We start from the raw sequence: 27,408 nt of genomic DNA on the forward strand, positions 1-27,408 counted from the left end.
TTGATTCTAAATACTAGAAGCACATTTTTTTTTTTATTGGTTTATGAAAAAGCTGCCAGCTGCCTCCCCGCTGGAAGACCAAAGCTCAGCAATAGGTGTTCCTCCCAGTTAGCTGCACGCTTGCTTTCATCAGGTCTACCTACCCTGACCAAACCAGGTTTTCTAGGTAGGCCGTCATAAGTCTGGGGTTTGGAAACACAAATTGCAAGCTGAATCTTCTCAGGTGGAGGAAGAGACATTGGTCCGTGGGCTTGGGGTGCTCTACAAGTAATCAGGAAGATCCTTCTCGATAACCTGGAAAGAAAAAGCATGCAAGATCAAAAAAAAATAAAAAGAAAGTCACAAACAAGGTGGTCACACATTAAACTAGGGACTTGCTTAGTGACTTACAATAGAAGTAGGTGGCTAACATACACAACAGGGAGGCTTTAATGTAAAGGGTTACCGCTGGTCAGCATGGCAGTGCAAGTGGTTAGCACTGGTGTCTCACAAAGAGAACATCCTGGATTTGAACCCTGAGCCCAGTCGTTATTAAAGCAAATACACCGGCAAAATGAGCTAATACAGGTTATTTCCGTTATATATTCATAAAACATGTATTCTAGGTGAAAACAGGAGACTAAAGTACTGAATACTAGCTTTTACTTCTAGGCAATGTTTTATATATAACAAATATTGATTAAGTTTGTGTTTAGTTCTCCAAATCTCTTATTGGGACAAATGACTGATAGGTGATTCTTATTGCTCAGGTGTCCACATAAAAGAGCTCAGAGTGTTGAGTGTAGTCCGTGTTTGCATTTGGAGTCTAGCGTTAACATCAAATGGCACAACACAAAATGAAAAACAGAATTAACTATGATAGTTAACTATGAGAGAAAAGCAAGCAATTTTGAAAATGACATTAAACCAAATACCAATGAGAACCATTGGTGAGCAACTGGGTATTCTATAGATCTAGAAAATATAAATTAAAAAAATGTATGGAATATCTTGAAAAATGAAACTGCTGAAGCAATTTGCAATTTGCCCAGGAAGACCACAGTTGCTCATGACAGGCATATATTTGGACTTCATCTCCAACAATAACATCCAAAAGGAATGAAGGGTGCAGGGGGGAAAAGGGTCAGTATTTGCCAATCGCCAAAAAATTTGAAAAGAAATACAGAAGATATGCTGCTTTGAGAGGATTGGACCTTGCAGTGTAAAGGTGAGCTAGAAGGGTTTTTGAGAAAAAAGTTATGAATTAACCATTACAAGACTGACAGGAAGGGAAAGTGTGGAGAAGGAGAGGGACTGCAAATTTATCCCAAGCAGTACTGTTCATCTGTGAAGTGTTGAGGAGACAAAGTCATGGCTGCTTCTGGAACTAGCTCGCTGGACCTTAATGATGATGTGTGTGATGGTAGTAGCATCAGGACAAATTCTGAAGTGTACAGAATCACTTTGTCTTTTCAAATCCTAACAAATGCCCCCCAAGGCTCATTGAACAGAGGTTCACAATATACCAATGCAATGATCAGAAACACAATCCCTGCCTAAAAACAAGGGGTTTGTCAGAAAGAAAAAGTAGAAAGTTATAGACTGGCCAAGTCAGTCTCCAAGTTTAAACCCAATTTCACCTACTGAACAGGAAACTAAACCCCAAAACAAGAAGCCATAATGGCTTGGCAGGCAATGCCAAAGTAAGTTAACAGTCTGATGAGGTCAATGGACTGCAGGCTTGGGGGCAGCTTTGCATGTGAGGGGTATGCAGTTAAACACCACCTTTTTACACACAACACCACATTTAAAATTTTGCTTTAGCAGGAACTGGGAGACTAAACACAACCAATGCCATTTTCCCCACCAATATTTTTATATTACATGTAAAGAAAGCACTGCCCAGAAATAACTGGACATTCTGTACTTCAGACACACACTAATCTTTTTACCCAGAATACATGTTTTTTGGATATATGAGTAATGTGGTATATTCTTGTTAATTACTTCAGAGTTTTTGCTTCTCACTGTACGTCTGAGCATTTCCTTCACATCCCAGAGATGTCTGTATTCAATTGACTGGCATCTGTAAATCGTGTATACTGTGGATGTATTGTATGAGTGGTCCATGTCAGGCTTGTGATGGACAAGCACTCCATCCAGTATTACTTCCTGTCTTTCACCCAATGTTGCTGGGATAAGCTCTGGCCTTTCAATACCCCAAATTGGATACATCAGATTGGAGAATGCTAGCACTGGTGCTTTCTAAATCTTCAGATTTTGTTGCAGAGCAGTAACTGATTAATAGGAGCATCCAGGAAGGTGGCATATTCAATGCTGCCTACAAAAAACATTTGAAGAGTGGGTCATACACAAAGGTGGGCAGATTTCAAAATAGACCCTCCTCCACAGGCTGCAATACACAGAGAAAGAAAAAGGACAAGGAAGCACCAGCCTAACTAACCACAGTCCATCTTTTGAGGAGAAAGAAAAGAAGCATTCAGTGATGCAGTGACTACTTACAACTGGGTCATCCATGGGAGAATATCTCTTCACAACTTTGCCTTCCCGGTCAATAAGGAACTTTATTATAAAAGAAGAAAAAAAAATAATATTACTTAAGCCTGTTAAGACCACATTCAGGAGAAAGTTCAGAATGCCTTCTAAGATGCTACCATAATTGCAGCACACCACACTATAGCATTTTTAGCATTAATTTGAATGCATGTTTATTTGCATATTTGGATGTGTGGTCAAGTAAACGAGTGGATAATGGACAATTCTGTCAAAGCAATTCTAATTACATTAGGATGGTAAATACTATTCCACTGCATCAAACACTGTGTAGATAAGACAGAGCAGGAAAGTGGAAGAGTGGCGATATATACAGGTATGCAAGCTTCTGAATTTCAGGGACTCTGAACTAGGTAAATTAGTGTATGGGTACAGTGTATATGTAATTTTTCTCTCTCTATTCATGACAAACCTTCCTGGTGTTCTGCCTTGCACTCAGTGCTGCCAGTTAGGCTTCAGCCGCCCAAAACACTGGACTGTATTATGAGGGTTTGAGAATGTTACTGGATATTGTTAGACAGAAATGTCTAAATGTAATGAGACAGTTAAGGGGCACAAAGCACAAGACTGGGCTGCGGACAAAATAATATTCCTGCCACACTTGGCTACTTTTGTTTCCCCCAATTTCAATGTAGAAACAGTGACTTTTACTAAATGGATAATAAAATAAAATCACATTGCCAGACTGTTAGATAAGAGTTCGCCAAACTTCTATTCATTTACTATCCTAGCAATTCTTGACCCTACTTTTTAACATGTCAATCAGATCGACTGTTGCTTCTTTGTATAACGTGTGTAGAGAAGAGCAGACTTTTAAGTAATTTTAAAAAAAAAAAAAAAACACCTCATTTTTAAAATGCAAAGAAGATTTATATGGGCCAATCCTTACTTGGAGAAATTCACAATGTACTTGATCAAAACCACTGCAATTTCAGCTTTGGGCTACCTGCACGCAAAGCAGGAATTTACTGGTCAGTTAGCTTCCATTATAGCCTAGTCTTCCTGTAGGGGTGAAAAAGTACTTAAAGCAATACCACTGATATATTCGTACAGTTACTGCAAAGTACCTTTGTAAAACTGGTTACAAGTAGAGGGATGCAAAGCCTCTGCAGCCCATTGACTGGCCTGTTAGTGAAGGGCTGTGATGCAGGAGATGTGTCAGGAGCTACAGAGCACAATAAAAATCTGCAAGTCTGCACTCTCTCTCTGGCTTTTTTAACCCCATCCACAGAGGAGGAGGCTCAGATATCATGGTCTCCATTCAAGGGCCATGCCGGACCAGGCTAGGCCAGAGACTAACATAAGCCCAAGTCACCTGGGAGTCTACGCAAGATGAATGGATTACCCAGGTCATATTATTCTACCACCACTCACTTGAACTCTGCTAACTCGGGACATATTCATAATACATAAATAAATATGTAACTACTGCCTGTTCTTTTATTCTAATTGGCTGAAGGGGGGTGGGGGGCATGGGAAGGGTAAGTGAGAGGTGGAGTGCTAAACTACAGTACCCAACATTGTGATAAGAGTGAGGAAATTTGGGACATTTTGTTAAGGCCTACATAATAAAAAGCATAAAGACAAGAACAGGATTACTCTGGACCCTTACGCAACCAAACATGTCACTACCCAGAAATACCTTGGCTAGTGCAGAGCTAAACAAAAGATATTTACCTTTGTAAAATTCCACTTGATGTTGCTAATCCATGATTTGGTGAGGGTTGGGAAGAAAAAAAAGAAATAGATAAAATTAAAGACAAGCATTCTTAAAGATTTGGTTATTTATTTGTGCTGTTGCTTTGACCCAACACTTACTTTCCCAAGGTCCCTTTCCCCTTTGGCTGCTCTTTCATCCACTTCCACAAGGGATGAGCATGCGGTCCATTTACATCTATCTTACTGAATAGATCAAATTCAGCGCCATAGGATTTGGCAAATTCTTTAATTTCTTCTTCAGTTCCAGGCTCCTGCCACAGAAAAAATTAAACAGGTTAACGAAAAATTGAAAAATAAAAATTGAAGGGTTTAGCTAAGGCAACAGCTTCAGTTCAGGCCACTGACCCTCTGCTCACATTTTCATCAGTCAATAACACAGGATGAGGCCCTACAGTGGCTGCAGGTGTTCACTGCTATTAGACTTTTAATGTGCCTTTAAAATTAACACAGAAAACCAAATGGGTACATCAGCTGGGTAGGAGCTCCAAATTTCTTTTAAGGTTCGTTCAATTACAATGCATTACAACTTACAGCACATTGAACATTTGCAGTGAACAATAATTACTAAAACAAAATGTAATAGCAATAAAATACAAAAGAATCAAATTATCCCCTTAACCGCCCTCTGCCGGATATATCCGGCATCGTAGCTTTATTGCTGACGCCTTACTGCCGGAATTATCCGGCACATTTGCCTGTGGTTATGTGAATGCCTGGCGCGTAGTATAACTGACAGTTTGGCGTGGGTATTATTACTACGTTGTATTTCGACAACTCTGCGGTTGTATTGGCCACTCACGTGATGTGATTCGAAAGTGAAAGCTGTGAATATGGCGAAACGTAAACTGACTTCAAGTGAGGTTTTGCAGGCGATTTTGGACAATAATTCTGATCATGATTGTAGCAGTTCTGAAGAAGATTTTAGCGACAATGATGATCAGCGACGTGCGCTGCATGATACTGTGAATGACGACGCATCGGATGATGGCGATGAGTGGGTGTATCCCCAGCATCTCAACTGGACTGCTGCCCGTTATCTGAGCCAGATATGAAAGATCCAAACCGTGACCGCTTGTTCAAGCTACGTCCTTTGATTGACCATTTATTTGAAACATTTCAGCAGGTAAATACTGCTTGAATAAATGTAAAGTATGGCATGGGGAATATTTAGGGAGTTGGCGGTTAAAGGGTTAAAAAAACACAATGAGTCACTGCTATGCACAGTTTTCATACATGTGATGCCAACTTTCAGTGTTTCACAATTCATATCACTTTTGGACACAAACATGATAGCAAGGGATGTTTAAAATTCATACTGGGATAAATTTTAATGAACACACTTCAAAAAAAATCTAAAAGAATGGAATGTACAGTGCATCCGGAAAGTACTCACAGCGCATCACTTTTTCCACATTTTCTTATGTTACAGCCTTATTCCAAAATGGATTAAATTCATTTTTTCCTCAGAATTCTACACACAACACCCCATAATGACAATGTGAAAAAAGTTTGAGGTTTTTGAAAATTTATTAAAAATAAAAAAAATTGAGAAAGCACATGTACATAAGTATTCACAGCCTTTGCCATGAAGCTCAAAATTGAGCTCAGGTGCATCCTGTTTCCCCTGATCATCCTCGAGATGTTTCTGCAGCTTAATTGGAGTCCACCTGTGGTAAATTCAGTTGATTTGACATGATTTGGAAAGGCACACACCTGTCTATATAAGGTCCCACAGTTGACAGTTCATGTCAGAGCACAAACCAAGCATGAAGTCAAAGGAATTGTCTGTAGACCTCCGAGACAGGATTGTCTCAAGGCAGAAATCTGGGGAAAGTTACAGAAAAATTTCTGCTGCTTCGAAGGTCCCAATGAGCACAGTGGCCTCCATCATCCGTAAGTGGAAGAAGTTCAAAACCACCAGGACTCTTCCTAGAGCTGGCCGACCATCTAAACTGAGCGATCGGGGGAGAAGGGCCTTAGTCATGAAGGTGACCAAGAACCCGATGGTCACTCTGTCAGAGCTCCAGAGGTCCTCTGTGGAGAGAGGAGAACCTTCCAGAAGGACAACCATCTCTACAACAATCCACCAATCAGGCCTGTATGGTAGAGTGGCCAGATGGAAGCCACTCCGTAGTAAAAGGCACATGGCAGCCCGCCTGGAGTTTGCCAAAAGGCACCTGAAGGACTCTCAGACCATGAGAAAGAAAATTCTCTGGTCTGATGAGACAAAGATTGAACTCTTTGGTGTGAATGGCAGGCGTCACGTTTGGAGGAAACCAGACACCGCTCATCACCAGGCCAATACCATCCCTATAGTGAAGCATGGTGGTGGCAGCATCATGCTGTGGGGATGTTTTTCAGCGGCAGGAACTGGAAGACTAGTCAGGATAAAGGGAAAGATGACTGCAGCAATGTACAGACACATCCTGGATGAAAACCTGCTCCAGAATGCTCTTGACCTCAGACTGGGGCGACGGTTCATCTTTCAGCAGGACAACGACCCTAAGCACACACAGCCAAGATATCAAAGGAGTGGCTTCAGGACAACTCAATTTTTTTATTTTTAATGAATTTGTAAAAACCTCAAGTAAACTTTTTTCATGTTGTCATTATGGGGTGTTGTGTGTAGAATTCTGAGGAAAAAAATGAATTTAATCCATTTTGGAATAAAGGCTGTACCATAACAAAATGTGGAAAAAGTGATGCGCTGTGAATACTTTCCGGATGCACTATAAATGATAGAAGACTGTGGATGGGACTACAGAGTAATTTAAAAAAGCCAACCTGAACAAATTACACACATCCGACGCTGTGCATGTGATGATTTGCTTTCAATCCTAAATGTTTTTTTATCCTCCCACTAAGTTTCAAAGTTTTAATTTCCCCATAGGAACAAAAAAAATAAAATATTATATAGTGTCAGTTGCATCAGTGTGTTTCCAGTTTGTAAAAGGTTTGTCAAGTTTTTTCAAGAGCTAAAAAATCCCAAAGCTCCTGCTCATCACTCCTCTTCCTCCTTAAGAGTGATAGATTTCACCAATGATTGGACTGATCACTCAAACACCCCATGACTGGGGCGGTGGCCCAGGACTATCTACTACGGAATGCAGTGTCATATGAATGGAATAAAAGGTAGCGGACTAGCTCATAGAGAATCTGAGAGTTATATGAATAGACTTAACCTACTGCATTGGCTCATGAAGAACACACGTTATGTGACTGGACTGGCAATATTAGGCGGACAACCCAAGAGAGTCATGCAACTAAAAAAAACCCTGGACCATCTTACCAAGACCTTAATCATATAAACTGGACACAATGAGCTTACTTAACACTAGAATTACCAGAGCCTACAAAAAAACTCGTAGATCCGGCCCACCTTAAATTGCTTCTTAAAACCATTCTCACCTCTCCACCAGCGTCTTTTGTCATCTAAATGTACTGATAAAGACAAGCTGCAAACAGCCGGCTATTCCATCCCCCCACCGACTTAGAACGTAAACAAACTTTTTCCAGCTCATGTCTTGATTAATTATCTGGGAGTGAAGTGGAAACGGAACACACATGAAATGCGTGTATTCCAAATAACGATCTATTATTTCCATTCTAAAACTCCAGTAGTTCAGTCACTCCCAGATAATCAAACAAGGCATGAGCTAGGAAAACGTAGTGAACGTTCTGCGACAGTGGGGGATGGAATAGCCAGCTACTTGCTGCTCGTCTTAATCAGCACATTTAAAAGACAAAAGAGAGGTGAGAACGGTTTTAAGGTGGGCCGGATTTACGAGATTTTTCGTAGACTCTGGTAATTCTAGTGTTAAACACAATATGACAACTCATGTAGATTCCAAAAGCCATATAGCTGGACCAGGATCAGCAAGTTTACTCATTGAGAATCTAACAGTTCATGTCAACAGAGTCAAGAGACTAGACTGAAACCATTGGGCTAATTTGTGTAGAAAACAAGCATGATTTTATTGAACATACAGTGACAACTTCTGGAAAAATGAATTCCTATTTGAATAAAGCAAAGATGATGGGCTAATTTTGTGCAGAACCTAAGACTCATGTGTCACCTGAGCACACCAGACAACCCATGTGACTTGATCCAAAGCACTGCACTGTCAAGAGGGGCTTGTGACTAAACTGAAGGCTTGTTTCGACTCATCACACAACTCTTCAGTTTTCCAAAGGTCTGAATATACTGGATTGATTTGGGAATTGGACAGGGTTGCATAGTAATGAAAGCTCAGCAAGTATGTGTTAATCTGGCCTCAAGGTGTAGTTCAACCAAACTATACACTTTATATAAAGGGGCAGGCAGGTTAGGTTTAGAGAACCATAGACACACCGAAGTCCTTTCCAGTCACATACAGACATTTTTTTGAGCCATGTGTTGTGGTGTTCTGGTAGCAAAATGGCTGCAATTATTTATGGCAACTATGGAGCCGGCAATCTCATAATGTGTCAGAGACAGAAACCATATTAAGCAAATTCCTCCATTGGTTTTGAAGCACATGTGTGCAAAGTCTTGATTGCAGGAAACAGAAAGGGGTGGTCGCTACATTGTGGAAAGGGGCGAGTTTTTCTCCAGAATTTGAAAGAAAAAGCACAAATGTGCACAATGGTGTGTCTTCACACAGAAAACATGCAACACGTCACATTTTTTAAATATGTACTGCATTTACACTACAGGGATATTAAGTAATATGATATTTCTAATTTTTTCACCAAGATTCCTGTTATTGGAAACTATGCAGAAGAGGATTTCGCTAGGGCAGGCTTTTACACCGCCAAATTATATTAAACAGGTTTGAAAAAGTTACTAGCTAAATTGACCATACATGTGAAAAATTCAGCAGCTCAGGCCACATCATCCCCTTTGGTCCAAAGAGCATCCTGTATTAAAAACATAATGGAATCACTTACCTGTTTCCCAAACTGGTTACAGGGGAAGCCCAGGATTCGTAAACCTTTTTCAGCATACGTGGCGTGCAACTGTGTAAGCTGAGTATAGTTTACCGGAGTCTTTCCTCATTTGGAAGCAACATTAGTGATAATGCAAGCGTAGCCCCTGCAGAGATGGAAAACAAATGGATGGTAGAAGTATGAGAAACACAGAAGGGTTGCGGGCCACATACACCATTTCTAAAAATGCTTACTTCCAAACTCTAGGCGAGTTTAGCCATTCCTGGCAGAGTATTAAAGCATTTTTTTACCATAAATTTGATATAAACGATTTACAATCAGAAACTGTTAAAAATAGCTACTGATTATAAAAGCTGTTATCTGCATACTCAACACTAAGGTGACTACAATGCATTCTATTTGCCAGTGTAGGAATCTGCAGTAAATTCCACAAGAAAGCTGGAAGCTTTCAAAAGACAACTAAACAGAAAAGCATTCCTCATACACAGCTGCAGCCAAACTGTCTGATCACAGACTCTGCAGGCACCAGGTCTTACCTTAAGCCCTAAAACCTACAAGCTTTTGTCTCTCTCTTCACTAAAGCTTCTTCCCAGTATCTCCATCCTGTAACAGTGGCCAGCACTGTTTGTACACATACTCAGGATACGCTCCATCATCTTATTTTCATTATACCTTGCAGGAAAAATCTCCAGATCCCTTCAACTTCTACTAAAACAGCAGCTAAAAGCATGTAAATTTGAAACCTTTTAAAATTTGAACATTTCTTCATGTAGATCATATCCCACTCCCATGAAGACCAGAGCCTGTTAATCTTTTAAAAGCCTCCCAGTAGCAGCATCCTTTAGCAGTGGCCTGGGCAGCACCCTGAAGCTCACCTGTACTTCTCCAATGAGACCTCATTGCCATCAATGTCTTTTGCCATGAACTCATAAATGGACTTGGCCTTCTGCCAGTCTTCAACTTGTGCGCACTGCAGGAGACAAAAATAAAATAAGCAACTGAATGTGAAATCTGGATATGCATGGCAACTGACTGACTCAAGTATAGAACATGTCAGTGGACACCCGTCAGGCAAGAATAAGCACCTACACAGAACAGAATGTCAGGTGACAAGGTTTTGTTTTTTTTTTTGTTTTTTTTTTTTTTTAAATATAAAGTCAAACATTTCTGATTGACAAGAAAGGCAATCTTTCCCATTTCACAGCACACAGCAATGGGCATAACTCAAGTTTCTACAGAAAGAAATTAACTTCACACCTTCAAACTCAAGAAGATGACACTGCCCACTTAACATGTATTCTGGAATATCCTGCACAGGTTTAAATCAACACTGTGAAGGCAAAAAAAGGCCTACTATGTAAAAATTGTACCATGGTGGTGACCAGTTGTTTTAAAATGGTAAAGAGAAATAGGAGAAAGAAAAAAAAAAATACAATTCAATGAAGCATCTTACTGTAAATTATGCGACAAAAAAATAAAGCAATTGAATGAATTGAACTGGATTGCTGACAAACACAGGTGCTGGGAATTTGTCATTAAAATATTTCACATACATTATATTATATATTTAACAACAGTATTTTATATACATACACTGTAAATGGCAGACGCCAGTTTGCAAGACTCGAGGACTGGAGCACCACAAGAACAGTCCTATCTCCTTTCATGTTCACTCTGTACACTTCAAACTATAAAAACACACCATCAGGTCATGTAATCTGCAGACACTGCACACCAAAGGTGTACACTGACAAAGGGATGAGACAGAGGATAAGGAGTCAGGTGGAGAACTTTGTGTGTTAACATCAGCAAAACTAATAGAATGGTTATTGGCGTTCACCGCACCAAAGAGCCTAAATGTCTGTTCAACGTTCAAGGAGTGGATTTGGATGTGGTACACTGCTTTGAGTGCTTGACAGTCCACCATCAATCAATGACAGGCTGGACTGGTTTAGTAACACAGAGAGCAGACTCGTCTTAGAAGACCGTGATCCTTTCATGTTAAGGATGTCACTATCCATATATTCTACAACTCTGGGATACATTTACATTTACATCATTTAGCAGACGCTCTTATCCAGAGCGACTTACAACAGTGCTTAGTAGTCTACGACTGTTCTTCAGTCTTTAAGGCTAGGATTAAATCTACTGTCATTAAACAAGTTACCGCTGACCAAGTTGTATACAAAACCCTGCTAGAAGAAAATAGTAAGTTAGTACAAAAATTTTTTTTTTTTTTTTTGAAAAAAAAAAGGGTAGAAAAAAAAGTATGGGGACTTTAGTCCAAGTGCTGTTGAAAGAAGTGTGTCTTCAGGCGACGTTTGAAGACAGTGAGGGTCTCCGCTGTTCGTACAGCAAGAGGAAGTTCGTTCCACCACTGAGGAGCCAACACTGCAAAGAGTCTTGATGCATGTCGTCCTCTTCTTTTAAGTAATGGTGGTTCGAGACGTGCAGTGCTTGATGTTCTGAGACAGCGAGAAGTGACACGCTGCTTGACCAGTGCTGATATGTAAGGTGGTGCAGCTCCAGTTTTGGCCTTAAAGGCAAGTGTTAGGGTTTTGAACCTGATGCGGGCAGCCACAGGGAGCCAGTGCAGGTTCCGCAGCAGAGGTGTAGTGTGCGAGAATTTGGGAATATCAAAAACGAGTCTTGCAGCTGCATTCTGGATCAGTTGAAGTGGTCGTGTTGCCTTTAGTGAAAGTCCAGACAGCAGAGAGTTGCAGTAGTCCAGCTTAGAGATGACCAAGGTCTGGACGAGAAGCTGAGTAGCCTCTGTAGTGAGAAAGGGGCGGATTCTCCTAATGTTGTAAAGGAGATATCTGCAGGACCTGGAGAGGTTGCTGATGTGTGGAGAGAAAGACAATTCTTCGTCTAGAGTGACACCAAGACTTCTTGCCGTTTTTGAGGGGACGATAACCGAGTTGTCAAGAGAGATTGCAAGGTCAAGATTCGGAGATGAGTTGCCTCTGATATACAAGAGTTCAGTCTTGCTGGGATTCAACTTGAGGTGGTGGGAAGTCATCCAAGAGGAGATATCAGCAAGGCAGTTTGAGATGCGGGTTGAGACCTGCTGGTCATCGGGTGGAAAGGAGAGAATGAGTTGACTGTCATCCGCATAGCAGTGGTAAGAGAATCCATGTCCAGCTATTACCTTCCCAAGAGAACCTGTGTATAAGGAGAAGAGAAGGGGTCCTAGGACAGAGCCCTGAGGAACACCAGTGGTCAGTCTTCGTGGAGCTGACTGGGAGCCTTGCCAGGCAACCTGGAATGTCCGGTCAGCAAGGTAAGAAGCAAACCATTGCCAGACAATGCTTGAGATCCCAAGACTAGTGAGAGTTTCCAGAAGTATCTGATGGTGGATAGCCAGGGCAGTTTCCTATGCTGAGGTGTGCTGGGCTGGTAGCACTTCAAGAGAAGCCCACTGAATCAACACACTGATCAAGAGGGCATGCTCAGTTATGTAATACACTCAGCCACCTGACACCATAGTAACAAAGGACATTTGATCCACGATAGTTAGTGCTGATGTAATCCTATAGTTTTAATCTATGCTATTTTTACACCAGTTTGTCCAAAACTCAAGACTATAGCGAAACTGGCAACCAAAGGAAGCAATCGTAGAAGTGTGAAGGTAAATTGTAAAAGCAACTTATTTGAATCTCTCCAATTTCTTTCCAACATTGACAAAAGCTTCAGCGCACATTTTCCATTATCATTATTAACTTGAAACAGACAGTCGACCTTAAAGTGCATTTTCACAAGTTTCTGCTCAGTCTCGTCCAAATTCTGCTGCACTGTGGTGAATCACTTTTCATGTGTGAGAGTGTGAAAGGACAAGTACAAAACCAAACCAAAAGCACACCCTGATAAGTTGGCATAATGAAGATTTTATTTTCAAATGTTGTACATTACAGAGAAATTATTCACGCTTGAAATATCACCGTCTGTTAGTGCCAAGTTCAGAGTATGGAGAAATTTTAGAACATCTTTGTGATCCTTGGGAAGTGGGTTTGTGTGGGGTGGGTTGAAAGCCTGTTGATGGGGCCAATAGGCATTTTGTGCTGTTCATGTTTTATACAAATATGAAACAGTTTGACGCACATCCCAAAGTCTGGATTGTTTGTAATTTAAGCCATTGGGGAGAGTTTTGGTCTATGTAAGAGTGTTTTCCTAAACAATATGTAGCTACTTCACACCAAGCCTTAGCTCAATCACACCCTGACCTTAAACAGGACTAAGAAGGGCTTTTTTTTTCTGGTTTTGAATGGTAGAAAAGATTTTTATAACTCTAATCTCCATACAGTACTTCATTGTCTTTTGTGTTTGGGCCTTCGGGATAATCTGAGGCTAACACTGCTACGGCACTGGATGCTTCTTTAAACAACTTCCCCAGTAAAGGATCATGAGATGAAGATACGGCAATGTGTGATGACAGGACGTCTCGATGCATGCTCAATAATCCAGGTAAGGAAATCCTAGAAATTTGATTCTGTTCATCTGGACAAAGTTTTTAAGTGGAAGAAATATTTTGAGACTTATCCAAGTCTCTTCCTCAGTCTCAATTGACTGCAGGTTTCCCCAACCTTATAAACAGTACCTTTGTCCAGATGAACAGAATCAAATTTCTAGGATTTCCTTACCTGGATTATTGAGCATGCATCGAGACATCGAGAGCCACTTTGGAAAGGACGGCCTAAAGCTTGTACATGAGTATGAGCAAACAGCACGCAAGATGGCAGACTACAGGAACCATCTGAGATTCAGCCTCAGATGTAGACAGAGCGGGATCACTCCTAAAAGTCTACAGATGAAATCGTCAGTAAAAGGCCTGCGAGCTAACAAAATCCTCCAGAAGGCACAGAGTCAGCTGCTAAATGAACGGGTGAGACAAACAAACTTCACTATTGATGTTTTAAAATCCAAAGAGGAGCAGATCCACCAAAGACTTTCTTCACTTCTAGATGAGAAAACACTTCAACAGGTGCTTGAGTTCACCGAGAAGGCTCGTCTAGCACAGCATGAAAAGTCTAAAACCAGGCAAAAGAGGAAGTTTGATCTACTTTCGGTGCGCCACAAACACCAGCACACTATGGGGAGTGTCCTCCACAACCAGCAGAGAGAAGGATGCCAGACGGAAACTAAAGATGTGGACAAATGGGTGAAGAACTTGTCTGACAAACAACTCACCCAAGCAGAGAAAAACGTCCTTTCTAAAGGGTTAAATTTTGCAGTCACACCGAAACAAATCCCGCTAGTGGAACTGATTACAGCCACAGAATCTGCTATCAGAAACAACAACATTGCTGATTTGGAAGCTGAACAACTGCGGATAAAAGTTTCGGCATGTCTCAGCAATGCAAAACCCCCTGCATCCAATATCAGCATTGAGGAGAGGAAGGCCCTCACGGCACTCAGCAGGGACAACAACATCATCATCATCCTTCCAGCGGACAAGGGGAGATGCACAGTTGTGCTAAACCAGACTACCATGAGAAAATTTTGTCTCTGCTCAGTGACAAAAATACTTATGAGCCCTTAAAGCGAGATCCAGGTAGTGGTTACAAAAAAAAGGTAATAGATTGCCTTAAGCAGTTAGTTCAGGACAATGCTATTGACCGGACCACATACCACAGATTATACCCAGGGGAATCTACACCAAGTCTGTATGGTTTACCAAAAATACACAAACAGGGTGCTCCTTTAAGACCCATTGTCTGCATGATCAATTCAGTCACGTATAACATCTCCAAGTTCCTGGCCGCTGTTCTTAACCCGGTGGTAGGCAGCTCAAAACACCACATTCAGAACACATTGGCTTTCGTGGAGAAAGTGAGAGAGGTCATTATGGAGGCAGAAGAAACCTTGGTCTCATTTGATGTTACATCTCTATTCACTTGTGTCCCAGTGACTGAAGCAGTGGAGGTAGTACGTAAGAGATTACAGAATGACCCCACTCTCAGTAAAAGAACCTCTCTCAGCGCAGACCAAGTGTGCCTACTTTTGGAACTGTGTCTTCAATCAACATATTTCATATACAAAAGCCAGTACTACAGGCAGAAGCACGGGTGTGCCATGGGTTCACCTGTTTCACCTATAGTAGCCAATCTATATATGGAAGAAGTGGAAAAGAGGGCTCTATCATCCTATCCTGGAACACCACCGAGCCATTGGTTCAGATATGTGGAGGACACCTGGGTGAAAATCAGATCTCAGGAGGTACCACAGTTCACAGACCACATCAACGGGGTGGACAAACACATCAAGTTCACCAGAGAGGATATGGAAAATAACAAGCTAGCCTTCTTAGACTGTGAAATTTCCATCGTCAACGGGGGACATTTGAAAGTGGATGTGTACCGTAAACCCACACATACAGACCAGTATCTAAGGTTTGACTCTCACCATCCACTAGAGCACAAACTAGGTGTCATTAGGACTCTACAACACAGAGCTAACACCATTCCCACAGACTCAGAGGCCAGGGAAGCAGAAGAACACCACGTTAAAAAGGCCCTGAGTAAATGTGGATATCCCAGCTGGTCCTTTGTCAAAGCAGGGAGGACACCTAAAGAACGCTCCAAGCGATTCATGAGAGAGGAAGGACATCCACTGCCTAAGCGAAAACCCTTAGTGATCCCGTTATGTGTCAGGAGTATCGGAACAGCTGAGGCGCATTTTCTCGAAACACCGGGTCTCGGTGGCTTTCAAACCCCAAAACACGCTACGCCAAAGATTGGTCCATCCCAAGGATCGGGTCCCACGGCACAAACAGAGTAACATAGTTTACGCAGTTAAGTGCCAGGAGGAGTGCCGTGAATTGTACATCGGGGAAACCAAGCAGGCACTGGCTAAGCGCATGTCACAACACAGAAGAGCTTCCTCGTCAGGCCAGGACTCCGCAGTCTATTTACATCTACAGGATAGTGGTCACTCCTTTAAAGATGAAGAGGTGCACATCCTAGACAGGGAGGAGTGCTGGTTTGAGATAGGAATCAAGGAGGCCATTTACGTGAAAAAGGAACAACCATCTCTGAACAGAGGAGGGGGCCTAAGGGTACATCTGTCGCCATCTTACAATGCTGTGATTGCAGCCATTCCTCAACCCTCTATGAATGGTTCACACGTCTACTAATCAGTGGACAATTTGCATATCACTGATCAACTGGCCCTCTGTCAATGGTGCTAGTCTCTGTGATTAAGCAAAGGTACTGTTTATAAGGTTGGGGAAACCTGCAGTCAATTGAGACTGAGGAAGAGACTTGGATAAGTCTCGAAATATTTCTCCCACTTAAAAACTTTGTCCAGATGAACAGAATCAAATTTCTAGGATGACAGGACATTTCCCACCTACGCACACAATTATGACCTTAAAATGTAATCTGCTAGAGCACGACGCTGGGGGCTGGTTAGTTAATGCGCTAAACCAGAGATTAAATTAGCTGCTGACTAGTCTCATCCTGAGGACTTTGGTAAGGATTCTCTCAAGGGCAGCTCAAGAGGAAGCTGTGAGAAAGGAAGCTCTGTGGATTAGCTCAAAATCCTAAGGACAAAGGACTAGAAAATTGAATGAGTTTTACTTCAGGCAACACAAACCCCTGTAGACAAAGGACAACATTGCCTTTTTGCTACATAAACAAGCATTTTTTTGTAAAATGTATCACGTAGTGCTGAAGAGCAGCTGTGACAGTGTATTATAATAAAATAAAAAAAAAAAAAAAGCCCTGTTCACATTACCACACTGATATGGCCCACTTCCAATTTCACCACATATCTGAAACAGATTGGATTTTAGTGTTAACACTCCAAAACCACAAGGTATCCATTTTTTAGGATTGAATACATGCCATCCCCGTATGTGCTTCTGAATTTTGAGTTAATTCCACATCACTCGTATCCAATCTGAGTTTAAAAGGTAACACTGGATTTTCACTCAAGGATGCGACTTGATTGTCATTTCTGTGAATCATTCAACACTTTAAAAAGAGAGACTGGGGCATGTACAGATATCGAATGTTAAGTAGTGAGTCAAAGTAGTCAAAAACACTGCTGTCCATCTAGATTCTTCTCCGATTGCAGGTAGGTATTTTTGCTGAATTACTATATTCAGTAACTGGATTACTTCAACAATTCTAAGTCAGGTATAGAGAACTGGTAGAGAACTTTTACTACTGATCACAAATGAAAATACCACCACATGAAGGCAAACTATTTTACAAATTTAAAGGAATACTCCACCATAAGAATTGATTTTTTTTTATAGGTTGGCTACTCCAATTTAAAATAATGACCAAGGAAAATTTGTAATCAAGTTTTCATGGAGAATGAAGATAAATAAGTTTGACAGAACACCAGCCAATGGTAACCAATGCCGTACAACAGGGGAAACAATACAAAAAATGTTCATGGAAGAGGTGGATAGGAAAGTTTCCTATTACTAGTGTCACAAAATCTACATGTCAGTTATCCAGGTTGCTCACCACATGCAAAACATATGCATTTTTTGCTAAAAGCAAATGCTTCCGTAAAAAAAATTTGACACACATCATAAACAGCAAATGCAGTCCACATGGGATTGAGCTTTTGAATTGAACAGAGTGCTCTTGAACAGTGAATGACAGGGTGAGGCAGAGGCTGTACACTGGCTGCTTTTAAGTTAGTTATTCACTGTTGCATTGACGTCCATCTGTCCATTTTTAAACCACCTTATATAGGTCCAGATGCTGCAAGGTTATCCTTGCAGCAGCGAGTGCAAGGCAGGAACCAATCCTGGATGGGGTGTCTGTCCATTGCAGGGCACACTTACTTACACCAGGCATGTTTAGATTTGATAAACTGGACACACTCAGTCTTGTGGGAGGGAAAATTCACCAATATGGGGAGACCCTTGCAAATCAATAGCCCTGATCTGAAGCAGTGAATCTAAATGAAATTAACATGTTCTGCTAAGGAAGAAAAAAGTTACCACTTCAAGGGGGGGGAAAAAAATTACTATCTGCATCTGGAAAGATGACGGAGGGCCAAACTAATTGTAGTCCCACCCCCACCCCCCCTTGAAGAGATACATGCTTCCGTTAGGTCAGATTATCTTGGGGAATAACGTTAGCTACCACAGCTATGCTGATGACACACAGCTGTATTTATCAATAGCACCTGATGACCCCGACTCTGTTGTTTCACTAATACAATGTCTTACTTGTGTTTCTGAGTGGATGAGTAGTAATTTTCTCAAGCTAAATAAAGATAAAACTGAAATTTTAGTGATAACCTCATTATAGCCATTATTGCCTATTAGAAATAAACTTTATGCATTAGGTTTAAAAGTCAAGACAGAAGTAAAGAATTTAGGGGCAACTGTTGACTGTGACCTGAATTTTAAAATCGCATATTAATCAGATCACTAGGACAGCATTTTTTCCCCACTTAAGAAATATAGCAAAAGTTAGACCTCTTATATCATTGAAAGATGCTGAAAAATTAGTTCACACTTTTGTTTTCAGTCGACTAGATTACTGTAACGCACTCCTCTCAGGACTACCCAAAAAAGACATAAAATCGATTGCAACTAGTGCAGAATGCAGCTGCTAGAATCCTAACTAGGAAAAGAAAATCCAAGCACATTTCTCCAGTTTTGATGTCATTACACTGGTTACCTGTGTCATTCAGAATTGACTTTAAAATTCTGCTTATGGTTTATAAAGCCTTAAATAATCTCGCTCCATCTTATATATCGGAATGTCTGACATCTTATATTCCAAATCGTAACCTTAGATCCTCAAATGAGTGTCTGCTTAGAATTCCAAGAGTTAAACTTAAAAGAGATGGTGAGGTGGCCTTCTGCTGTTATGCACCTAAAATCTGGAATAGCCTGCCAATAGGAATTCGCCAGGCTGATATGGTGGAGCACTTTAAAAACTGCTTAAAACACATTACTTTAACATGGCTTTCTCATAATTTCATTTGAATTTAATCCTGATGCTCTGCATATTCAATTAATTATAATTACTATTCATGGTGCCTCCAAAATCCGTACTAACCCCTACTTCCTCTTTTGTTCTTTTTCTGATTTTCTGTGGTGGCGACCTATACCACCACCACCTAATGAAAGCACCATGATGTCCCCACATTGATGGATTAAAGGCCAGAAGTCCATGTGACCGTCGTCATCAACTCCTTCCATGAAAATACTGAATACCATGAGGACTGATTGATGCAATTTATGTTAGGCAGAATGCCTAGAGGGGGCTGGGTGGTCTCATGGCCTGGAACCCCTGCACATTTTTTCTCCAGACGTCTGGAGTTTTTTTTTTTTTTTTTGTTTGTTTTTTCTGTCCTCCCTGGCCATCGGACCTTACTTTTATTCTATGTTAATGAGTGCTCTCCTATTTTAATTCTTAGTTTTTTTTCCCTGTCTTCATCATGTAAAGCACTATGAGCTATATTATTTGAATGAAAATGTGCTATATAAATAAATGTTGTTGTTGGGTCTTTTCCTCCCATTGCCCTCTGCCCAAAAAGTTTAAAGGTGTTCCTTTAAATTTTTTACTCCTTGTTCAGCCACTGTACCCAGTCTTACGTATTCCTCCCCCAAACTATAGCCAGGAGGCTATTCTCCTCACTATGCGCCTTATTTCGCAACTCCCATTGCAAAAAGTGTAAGTATACCTAAACTTATTTGAACAAGTGTTCAGTGTTCAAGAAACTCTTAACTACCAATATGCACAACTTCTGTGGCCAAAAAGCTACACCCTACTACTCGAAAAAGATTCAGCATGAAGCTCTCTCCATAGCCACTGTGCTATCTGGGTCCAATAGGACAATTTGGGGCATGTATGCATGTGTTTTTGGCATTGATCCCTAAGGTGTTTCCTTAGCCTGGTCTAATTAATTAAATTCTGTCCACCAATCACATTTTTACTACAGTGCTATACCGTCCACAGTCCATTCCAAAAATTATGCGGGTTTACCCAAAAAAAAAAAAAAGTTTTTTTTTTTTTTTTTTTTTTTTTTTTTTAAAAAGGGGGCTCTGAATCCTGCTTGCTTTGCTCACCAACCCACAGGATATCTCGTGGCTGAGCCGCTCGAAGGGAATCGGGCTCTGTTAGAGAAAACGATTGTACTTAAAGAGTTGGTATGTTATTATAGATAGAAAATCAGTTACTGGAGTATTATATTTCACTACAACTGTCTATTTTAAATACAAATGAATAATAAAACATAGTAAAAATAAAAAGTGAAATTACATTAATGCCTTGTTAAACAATATTATCCATCCAACCATCCATTTTCCAACCCGCTGAATCCGAACACAGGGTCACGGGGGTCTGCTGGAGCCAACCCCAGCCAACACAGGGCACAAGGCAGGAAACAATCCTGGGCAGGGTGCCAACCCACCGCAGGACACACACAAACACACCCACACACCAAGCACACACTAGGGCCAATTTAGAATCGCCAATCCACCTAACCTGCATGTCTTTGGACTGTGGGAGGAAACCGGAATGCCCGGAGGAAACCCACGCAGACACGGGGAGAACATGCAAACTCCACGCAGGGAGGACCCGGGAATCGAACCCAGGTCCCCAGATCTCCCAACTGCGAGGCAGCAGCGCTACCCACTGCGCCACCGTGCCGCCCCTAAACAATATTATGAATCACTGTATCCTCTTACATTCTATAAACATTGCTTTCTGCATTTCTGTTTGTATATTGTTCAGAATATTTTTCACTTTTTCATTTTTGGATGATTCTCTTCATTCTCGATTTTTATTATATGCAGCTCTTTTCTGTTCACTCTTTTTTTTCAACAATCATTAGCAGTTCTTGGTACCATTTTTCTATCGCAATCTAAAATTTGACGTTCTTGAATAGATAATTTGCTTTTCTGCCTTGCCATTAGGAGTAACGATTTGGCGAGCAGCGAGGAGGGGAGTGGTCAAGGCTGAATAATGTGGACATGATGGAAAACGTTTTATTATAATAGAGAGATCATTTTTAAGCGTATTTTGTAGTGATGACAGAAATTTTTGATCTCATGTTTTCATGGAGAACAAAGAAAGTTTTATATAAAAAGACAGAAATAATAAGGACAATACAAGGAAGAGACCAAAATATTTTAGGGCAGAGGATGAGTAAGACGGGATATTACAGAAGCATTCAAGTTCGTTGGAAGAGTACAGGCCACTACCCTTTTACTTTTCATTTGACTTCATTGGAAATTTAAAATTGCTTTCACGTTGGCCCTTAGGCATTTTCTCCACACCTAGTAATTGTAAGATTTTCCTACCCAGGAGCAACAACATGTACTGCTAAGAAGGTAAAACAGTTAAGTTAATTTCATTAATATTCACCAATTTACAGTAAATCAAGGTTACTGATTGCAAAGCCTATGCTCAGTTATCACACATCATTGTGTTTCTCCTTCCACAAGACAATGTGGGTGTCAGGTTATTCCTCACCTCCAAAACCGCCCTGATGCAAGTAGTGTACCCTGCAATGGGCAGACCCCAAGTCCAGTCTTGCTTCTTCCTTTCTACTATAATTCTTAATTCTTCTTTGCATTTATATAGCGCTTTTCTCACTACTCAAAGCGCTCAGCAGTTGCAGGTTAAGGGCCTTGCTTAAGGGCCCAACAGAGCAGAGTCTCTATTGGCATTTACGGGATTCGAACCGGCAACCTTCCGATTGCCAGTGCAGATCCTTAGCCTCAGAGCCACCACTCTGCACTACTAAGTGCTAAAAGGACAAGCCACAATAGGCTGACCTAGATAAGGTGGTTTAAAATGGACAGATGGATTTCAAACAGTACAGCAGTGAATAATTTAAAAGCAGTTAGTGCACAGCCTTGTTCTATGTGGACTCTACTTTCTCAGCTAGCCTTTCGTCCCACTTTTTCCTTAATTTTCATGTTTTTTTTTTTTCCTTATCACTCAATCCATCATATAAGCTATAGGAGAAAGTTACCTTGTAGAGCATAACACTTGAGATCAAAATTGAGATCAAATTTGTTCTTATCATTTGATAGTTAATTCAGTTAAATACAAGAAAATTCAGACATGCCAGACAAAGAAATAATACTTTAAAAAGAAATACTCTATATAAAAAGCCCCCACCCCAAACTATTAGCACTGATGTAAAAAGTGCTAATAAAATTAGCTGCAAAATTCACAACACAAAATAATATACATTAAACAGGTATTGAAAATATATCTAACTATAGGATTGTGTGGGGCTAAAGCCTATCACAACAGTACTGGACACAAGAGCTAAACTTTTTTTTTTTTTTTTAAATTATATAAAAAGGAGCTTTTAATACAGTCATTTATTCATTCAATTTTCAGATCACACAATAATTGACCTGGGAGGGCAGGGTCTCTTTTTAATAAATAAATAAATACATAAATAAATAAATAAATAAAACAAAAGGCTTAGAAATGTGGGCCATTGCCCAAATCAACTCTTCAAAAAAATGATTTAGAACAAAGTACATTCACTCAGTTGGTAATATCAATTCTTACAGAAAACATTTCTCAGACTACTGCAAAATATCAAACAGCAAAATAAAAGGCACAACTTAATCCTTCATTTTTAGAGAAGGACTCTCTCTGCATTCATTTCAATTGGATATTTTCCATTGGTAACTGTGTTATTGCATTTTGGCACTGAATTAACTTTCATTTAAAATTTAAGGCAGGGCCCTGCAATGGAAAGTGGCATCCTATACCGGGCTGCTTCCTTCCTTATACCCAGTGCTGCCGCGCTAAACTTTAATAATAATAATAAATAATAATTCATTACATTTATGTAGCGCTTTTCTCAGTACTCAAAGCTTTAAAACCTGAAGACCCCTAACTGGATTGTGTGGGTTTAAGAATATTATGCTCAGTTACACAACATTTAAGACAACAAAACAGAAGTATCTCTAATAATTCCAGGGAAAAAAAAAGTTTACCCATTGTATTAAAAGCCCTGAAAGTGACACACTCCATAAAGTAGCACTTTCTTTACCCTTTTATCAAATATCACCAGAGCACACCAGTGAAAAGCACAAGTGTTACACAAATCTAATATTTAACAGCAAAACAAATGAGGCTCATTCAGTAAAAAAGCATCCATGCTTTGGCAAATTAAAAAAATGCAGCACTAAAGGTGTGTTTGACATGAGAGGGCTACGTGTCTGCACAATTTTAATATGATTTACATCTTGAAACTAATGAATTATCCTTTGCCATCCTTTGTTAAATGCTGCAGTGCAGCTGAAAACTTTCCTTTACAAACTGTCAGATTTTGAAGTGTGATATGACAAATGCTGCCGATTCCAATGATCTTTATAGGCACAGAAAGATTAAATGATGCAAAACACACAACTTAGCAATCTATGCTGCACCAAACAACAGCTTATAAAAATCAGTTGTATTAATAACTAACCACTATTAAAAACACCACACGTTTTTGTCCTAAACGCTCAAATACTGTGGAGGAGGTTCAAGGGATTTTTTGGGAAACTGAAAACTAAATGTTGGAAAATAATGGCATGTTTTCACTAAACGAAACAAAAATGAGGCTTATTGCCAGTTTCTAGGTGAATTTCCATTATAAACTGAAACACTACAGGGCGTGTTACACTGCTCAAATTTAACCACAAGCAATAAATATTTATCAGTATACTTGCACACAGAACTATGGAGTCGTAGGGGAAAAAAAAATGGACAACCCCATAAATGTGAAAAAGTCCAACTCTCACTAACCATAGCTTTAATAAGTAATTTTAAGTTAATTGCCAAACAGTATTATACAGCAGCACTGTAAATTACAATGCCCATCCTCATTTCTTACAGAATACAATAAATGAGCGCAAGCAAATGAAGATGTGCAGGAGGACTGGGATCTCACAGGACTCAACATAAATGGACATTATGTCAGTCATGCAGGCTAGAGTTGCCAAACCGCACTGATAAATGCGAGATGAGTTTCTACCAAAAGTATTAATGTTTTAACAAAGTACTTTATCAAATTCAAAGTCTTGCTCACATATTAAAAACCCAACCATAATGCCAGTACAGTACTCCCCACCACTTCAAATAAAGTAAGGCAAGGAAAGGAGATGAACTATTTGAGCTGTATTTAAAAGGCCCCCTGACAAACCAAATTAGGTTTCAAAGAGAAGCAAGATGTGCTCCATGCTAGCATTAAGCAGTGAAACAGCAAACAGTGTTGTCTTCACATACAAGATCATTTGCCTGTAAGATTTTTTTTGGCAGATAAACACTTTGTGCAGCTTGCTCAATACATCACTAGCACAACTACGAAATACAACAGATTTGTTTTATGTAAAATAAAAATCTTAACATATTAAATATAAGTTGACTGGGGAATGGACAGAATTCATGAGAAATCAGTGTAGTGGGTAGCAGTCGGAACGGAATTTACATTTCTGAATATTTCTGTAGCACTTTGAATATGTCAAAGGTGCTATACATATACTATTAAAATTTCAAACAGTCCCACACATAGTTCAAACATGCATTTAATGCAGTACATACACTCTGCAAATGGACTAGCACTCAAGGCCGCTTCACAGCAGCATGTCTTGCTTGCACTGCAAAGTTCAAATCCCATGGCATCTTCTCAACAGTAGCAGTCACTTCCACCTAGCATTGTGTAGGCGTCAACATTCTTGTGAAGGAATCAAAGTTCACACCAAGTTACATTTGCAGTTGACAGTTTAGTGTGTGTGGTGTGTTAGTCACTAAAAACTGACAGAGTTGTAGTCCTACATTTTAAAGCACTTCATGGTAAGTGCTAGAATCATATTGGGTAAGAATTTTGAGTGCGCAAATCTACAAAAAAAAAAAAAAAAAAAGACTCCACAGCCCTTCTTACCTATACACCAGGGGTCCTCAATCACGGTCCTGGAGGGCCACAGTGGCTGCAGGTTTTTGCTCCAACCCAATTGCTTAATAAGGGGCACTTATTGCTCAAATTAACACTTCTGCTTCACTTGTTCTCTCGCTAGTTAAGATTTTGAACCCTTGCTGCTTATTTTAGTCTTAAACAGTTGTATTCTTGTTTTTTAATTGCTCCTAATTAGCAATAACATGCAAATGACAAAAGTCACCAGCATTTCTCCATTTAGCTTGTTACCACTTAAACCCCGTGTGTATTTATCGTGCACTACTGGGTTTAACTAAATACTTGTGAAGGACTGTGAATTACTCCTCCATGTTAGCCTTCAAATCATTTGTATGATATCCTTAGAAAGGGGAAGAAAATCTAGGATATGACAATTAGCTGACATGGCAGAGTTAAAGCACTAACAAGCCATGAAATTAAATTATTAGCAAGGATGGCTTTCTAATTGAGTAACCAGGTTAGAACAAAAACCTGCAGACACTGCAGCCCTCCAGGACTGTGATTGAGGACCCCCGCTATATACTATACAAGGAGAAAACATTGAAAGTGTTAATTATTCCACTTGCTAATTTTTCCATTTGCACGGTTTTGTGCTGCATGTAATAACAGTGTCTTCCAGCTTTTTCGATAATTATGTGCATATTATATCCTATATTATCAGAGACTGAAGTTTCCAAGCCATGCTAAAGAATAATTCATTCAAATTACAAAAATTCCTGTCAGGTCATCTACAATACAGTAAACATAAAACTATTTTACATGGAAGCTATTCCTAAATCTGATGCTTCCTCTTAAAATTGTCATGCAAAAAAATTGCAGGAAATACTTTTATTTTTTATGGCCTCTATAAGGAAATAGTCTCAACCACGTACTTTTTGGGTACTGAGATTTCAGAGCCTATCCTGGATGCATTGGGGACAGTGGATGAGGGGCCTTATCACCCCAACTCACAATCCAAAACAAACACACACGCACAGTGAATGGACTGGCGAGTGTCTCCAATTAGCCTACCAAGCTCTCCCTTGAGATGTGGAGACAGTGTGGTGCTGTCCTTAACGCTTTGGACTTCAAACCCCGAGGTTGTGGGTTGAAATCCCACCACTGACACTGTGTCATCATAAGCAAGTCTCTTCACCTCCTTGTGCACCAAAAGGAAAAACTGAAATATAACCAACTGTATCTGAAAATGTTGCGAGTCGCGTTAGATAAAGACGTCAGCCGAACAAGACGTAATAATGTGCGGCTAAAACGACAGTTTATGGAAAGTATTTCTTGTGTATGTCAGTCAAGCAGTTCCCAGTAGACACTGGCTTGTTATTTTAGCGAATGCCACCTGCGACACATCGTGTTTATTTAAAACCGCCATTCAACGATTAAACGCTTTGTAGTAACTTTTATAATGTTTGGATTTGAGAGACCGTGACTCGCCCATTAAACTGGCCGGCTCCTGGTTGCGAAGAACGGTCCGGAGCGAAAAATTATGCACCTGTACTTCACAATCTTTCCTGACGCTCATGGCGTGAGGAGGACAAGATGGAGGTGGAGAGCAAACTTAACACTCTTTTAAGGAATCGTTAGCACTCTCGGCACGATGCCTTACAAACCGAAGAGTCTACCGGATTGCTCAAACAATATCATAGGATCGTCCAGAAGTCGTTTTAAAAGTTACCGTATAAATAATTCTGATTAAATCTGCAGGCGAGTCTGAGCCATAGACGTCAAAATGAATCAACTTGACGTTATGCCTCCGCAAGAAGTTTGGGCATTTAATTCAGCATCGGAATCACACCCACATCCATGAACTGCGTGTTCCTCTACAAGGTGCGGGAATCAAGAGGAACACACGCGCAGCAAAATCGAACGGGTCATCTTCTGCACTTACTATTTTCGGTTATCTCTACGCGTAACGTTCCGGGAAACTGATAAGAAAAAATCCACACCACAGCAAGTAAAACGAAATGCACCCCATAATCCACAACACGGGGGTGGGATACCTCCTGGATTTCGCCGGTTTCGTCTGCGGTGTTAAACCCAATCGACCCACAAGAAGAAAAAAAAAGCAACAAAATAATATGAAAACCACATCGTCGTTATGTGCCAACATTCAGCTATAAACGTTTTCACAAAATTATTAACCATCTTACCATGGCTTTGACAGTACCTCGTGACGCCGCGAACCCCAGCAATAAAGCTCGAGTGAGAGGAAGCCGCATAACCACTCTTACGACATTAATGTACAAGTCCCACCTACATGCGCATAAGGGAGGGCGTTCCTGTCGCCATTTTGGATCGCAGTGA

At 40.3% G+C, this 27,408-nt stretch overlaps 1 protein-coding gene across 1 annotated transcript; it reads right to left on the reverse strand.

Moving 5' to 3' along the window:
- On the reverse strand, positions 1-27,408 carry gpx4a (glutathione peroxidase 4a). Its single transcript, XM_028816271.2, has 7 exons — positions 27,255-27,408; positions 10,077-10,171; positions 9,202-9,346; positions 4,372-4,523; positions 4,231-4,255; positions 2,503-2,562; positions 1-294 (listed from the first exon to the last, which is right to left on the reverse strand). Exons 1-7 carry the CDS (start codon positions 27,321-27,323, stop codon positions 262-264), a joined length of 579 nt encoding a protein of 192 aa, XP_028672104.1. The 5' UTR covers positions 27,324-27,408; the 3' UTR covers positions 1-261.

The sequence above is a fragment of the Erpetoichthys calabaricus genome, chromosome 12 (assembly GCF_900747795.2).
Source record: "Erpetoichthys calabaricus chromosome 12, fErpCal1.3, whole genome shotgun sequence".
NCBI classification, from domain to species: domain Eukaryota; kingdom Metazoa; phylum Chordata; class Cladistia; order Polypteriformes; family Polypteridae; genus Erpetoichthys; species Erpetoichthys calabaricus.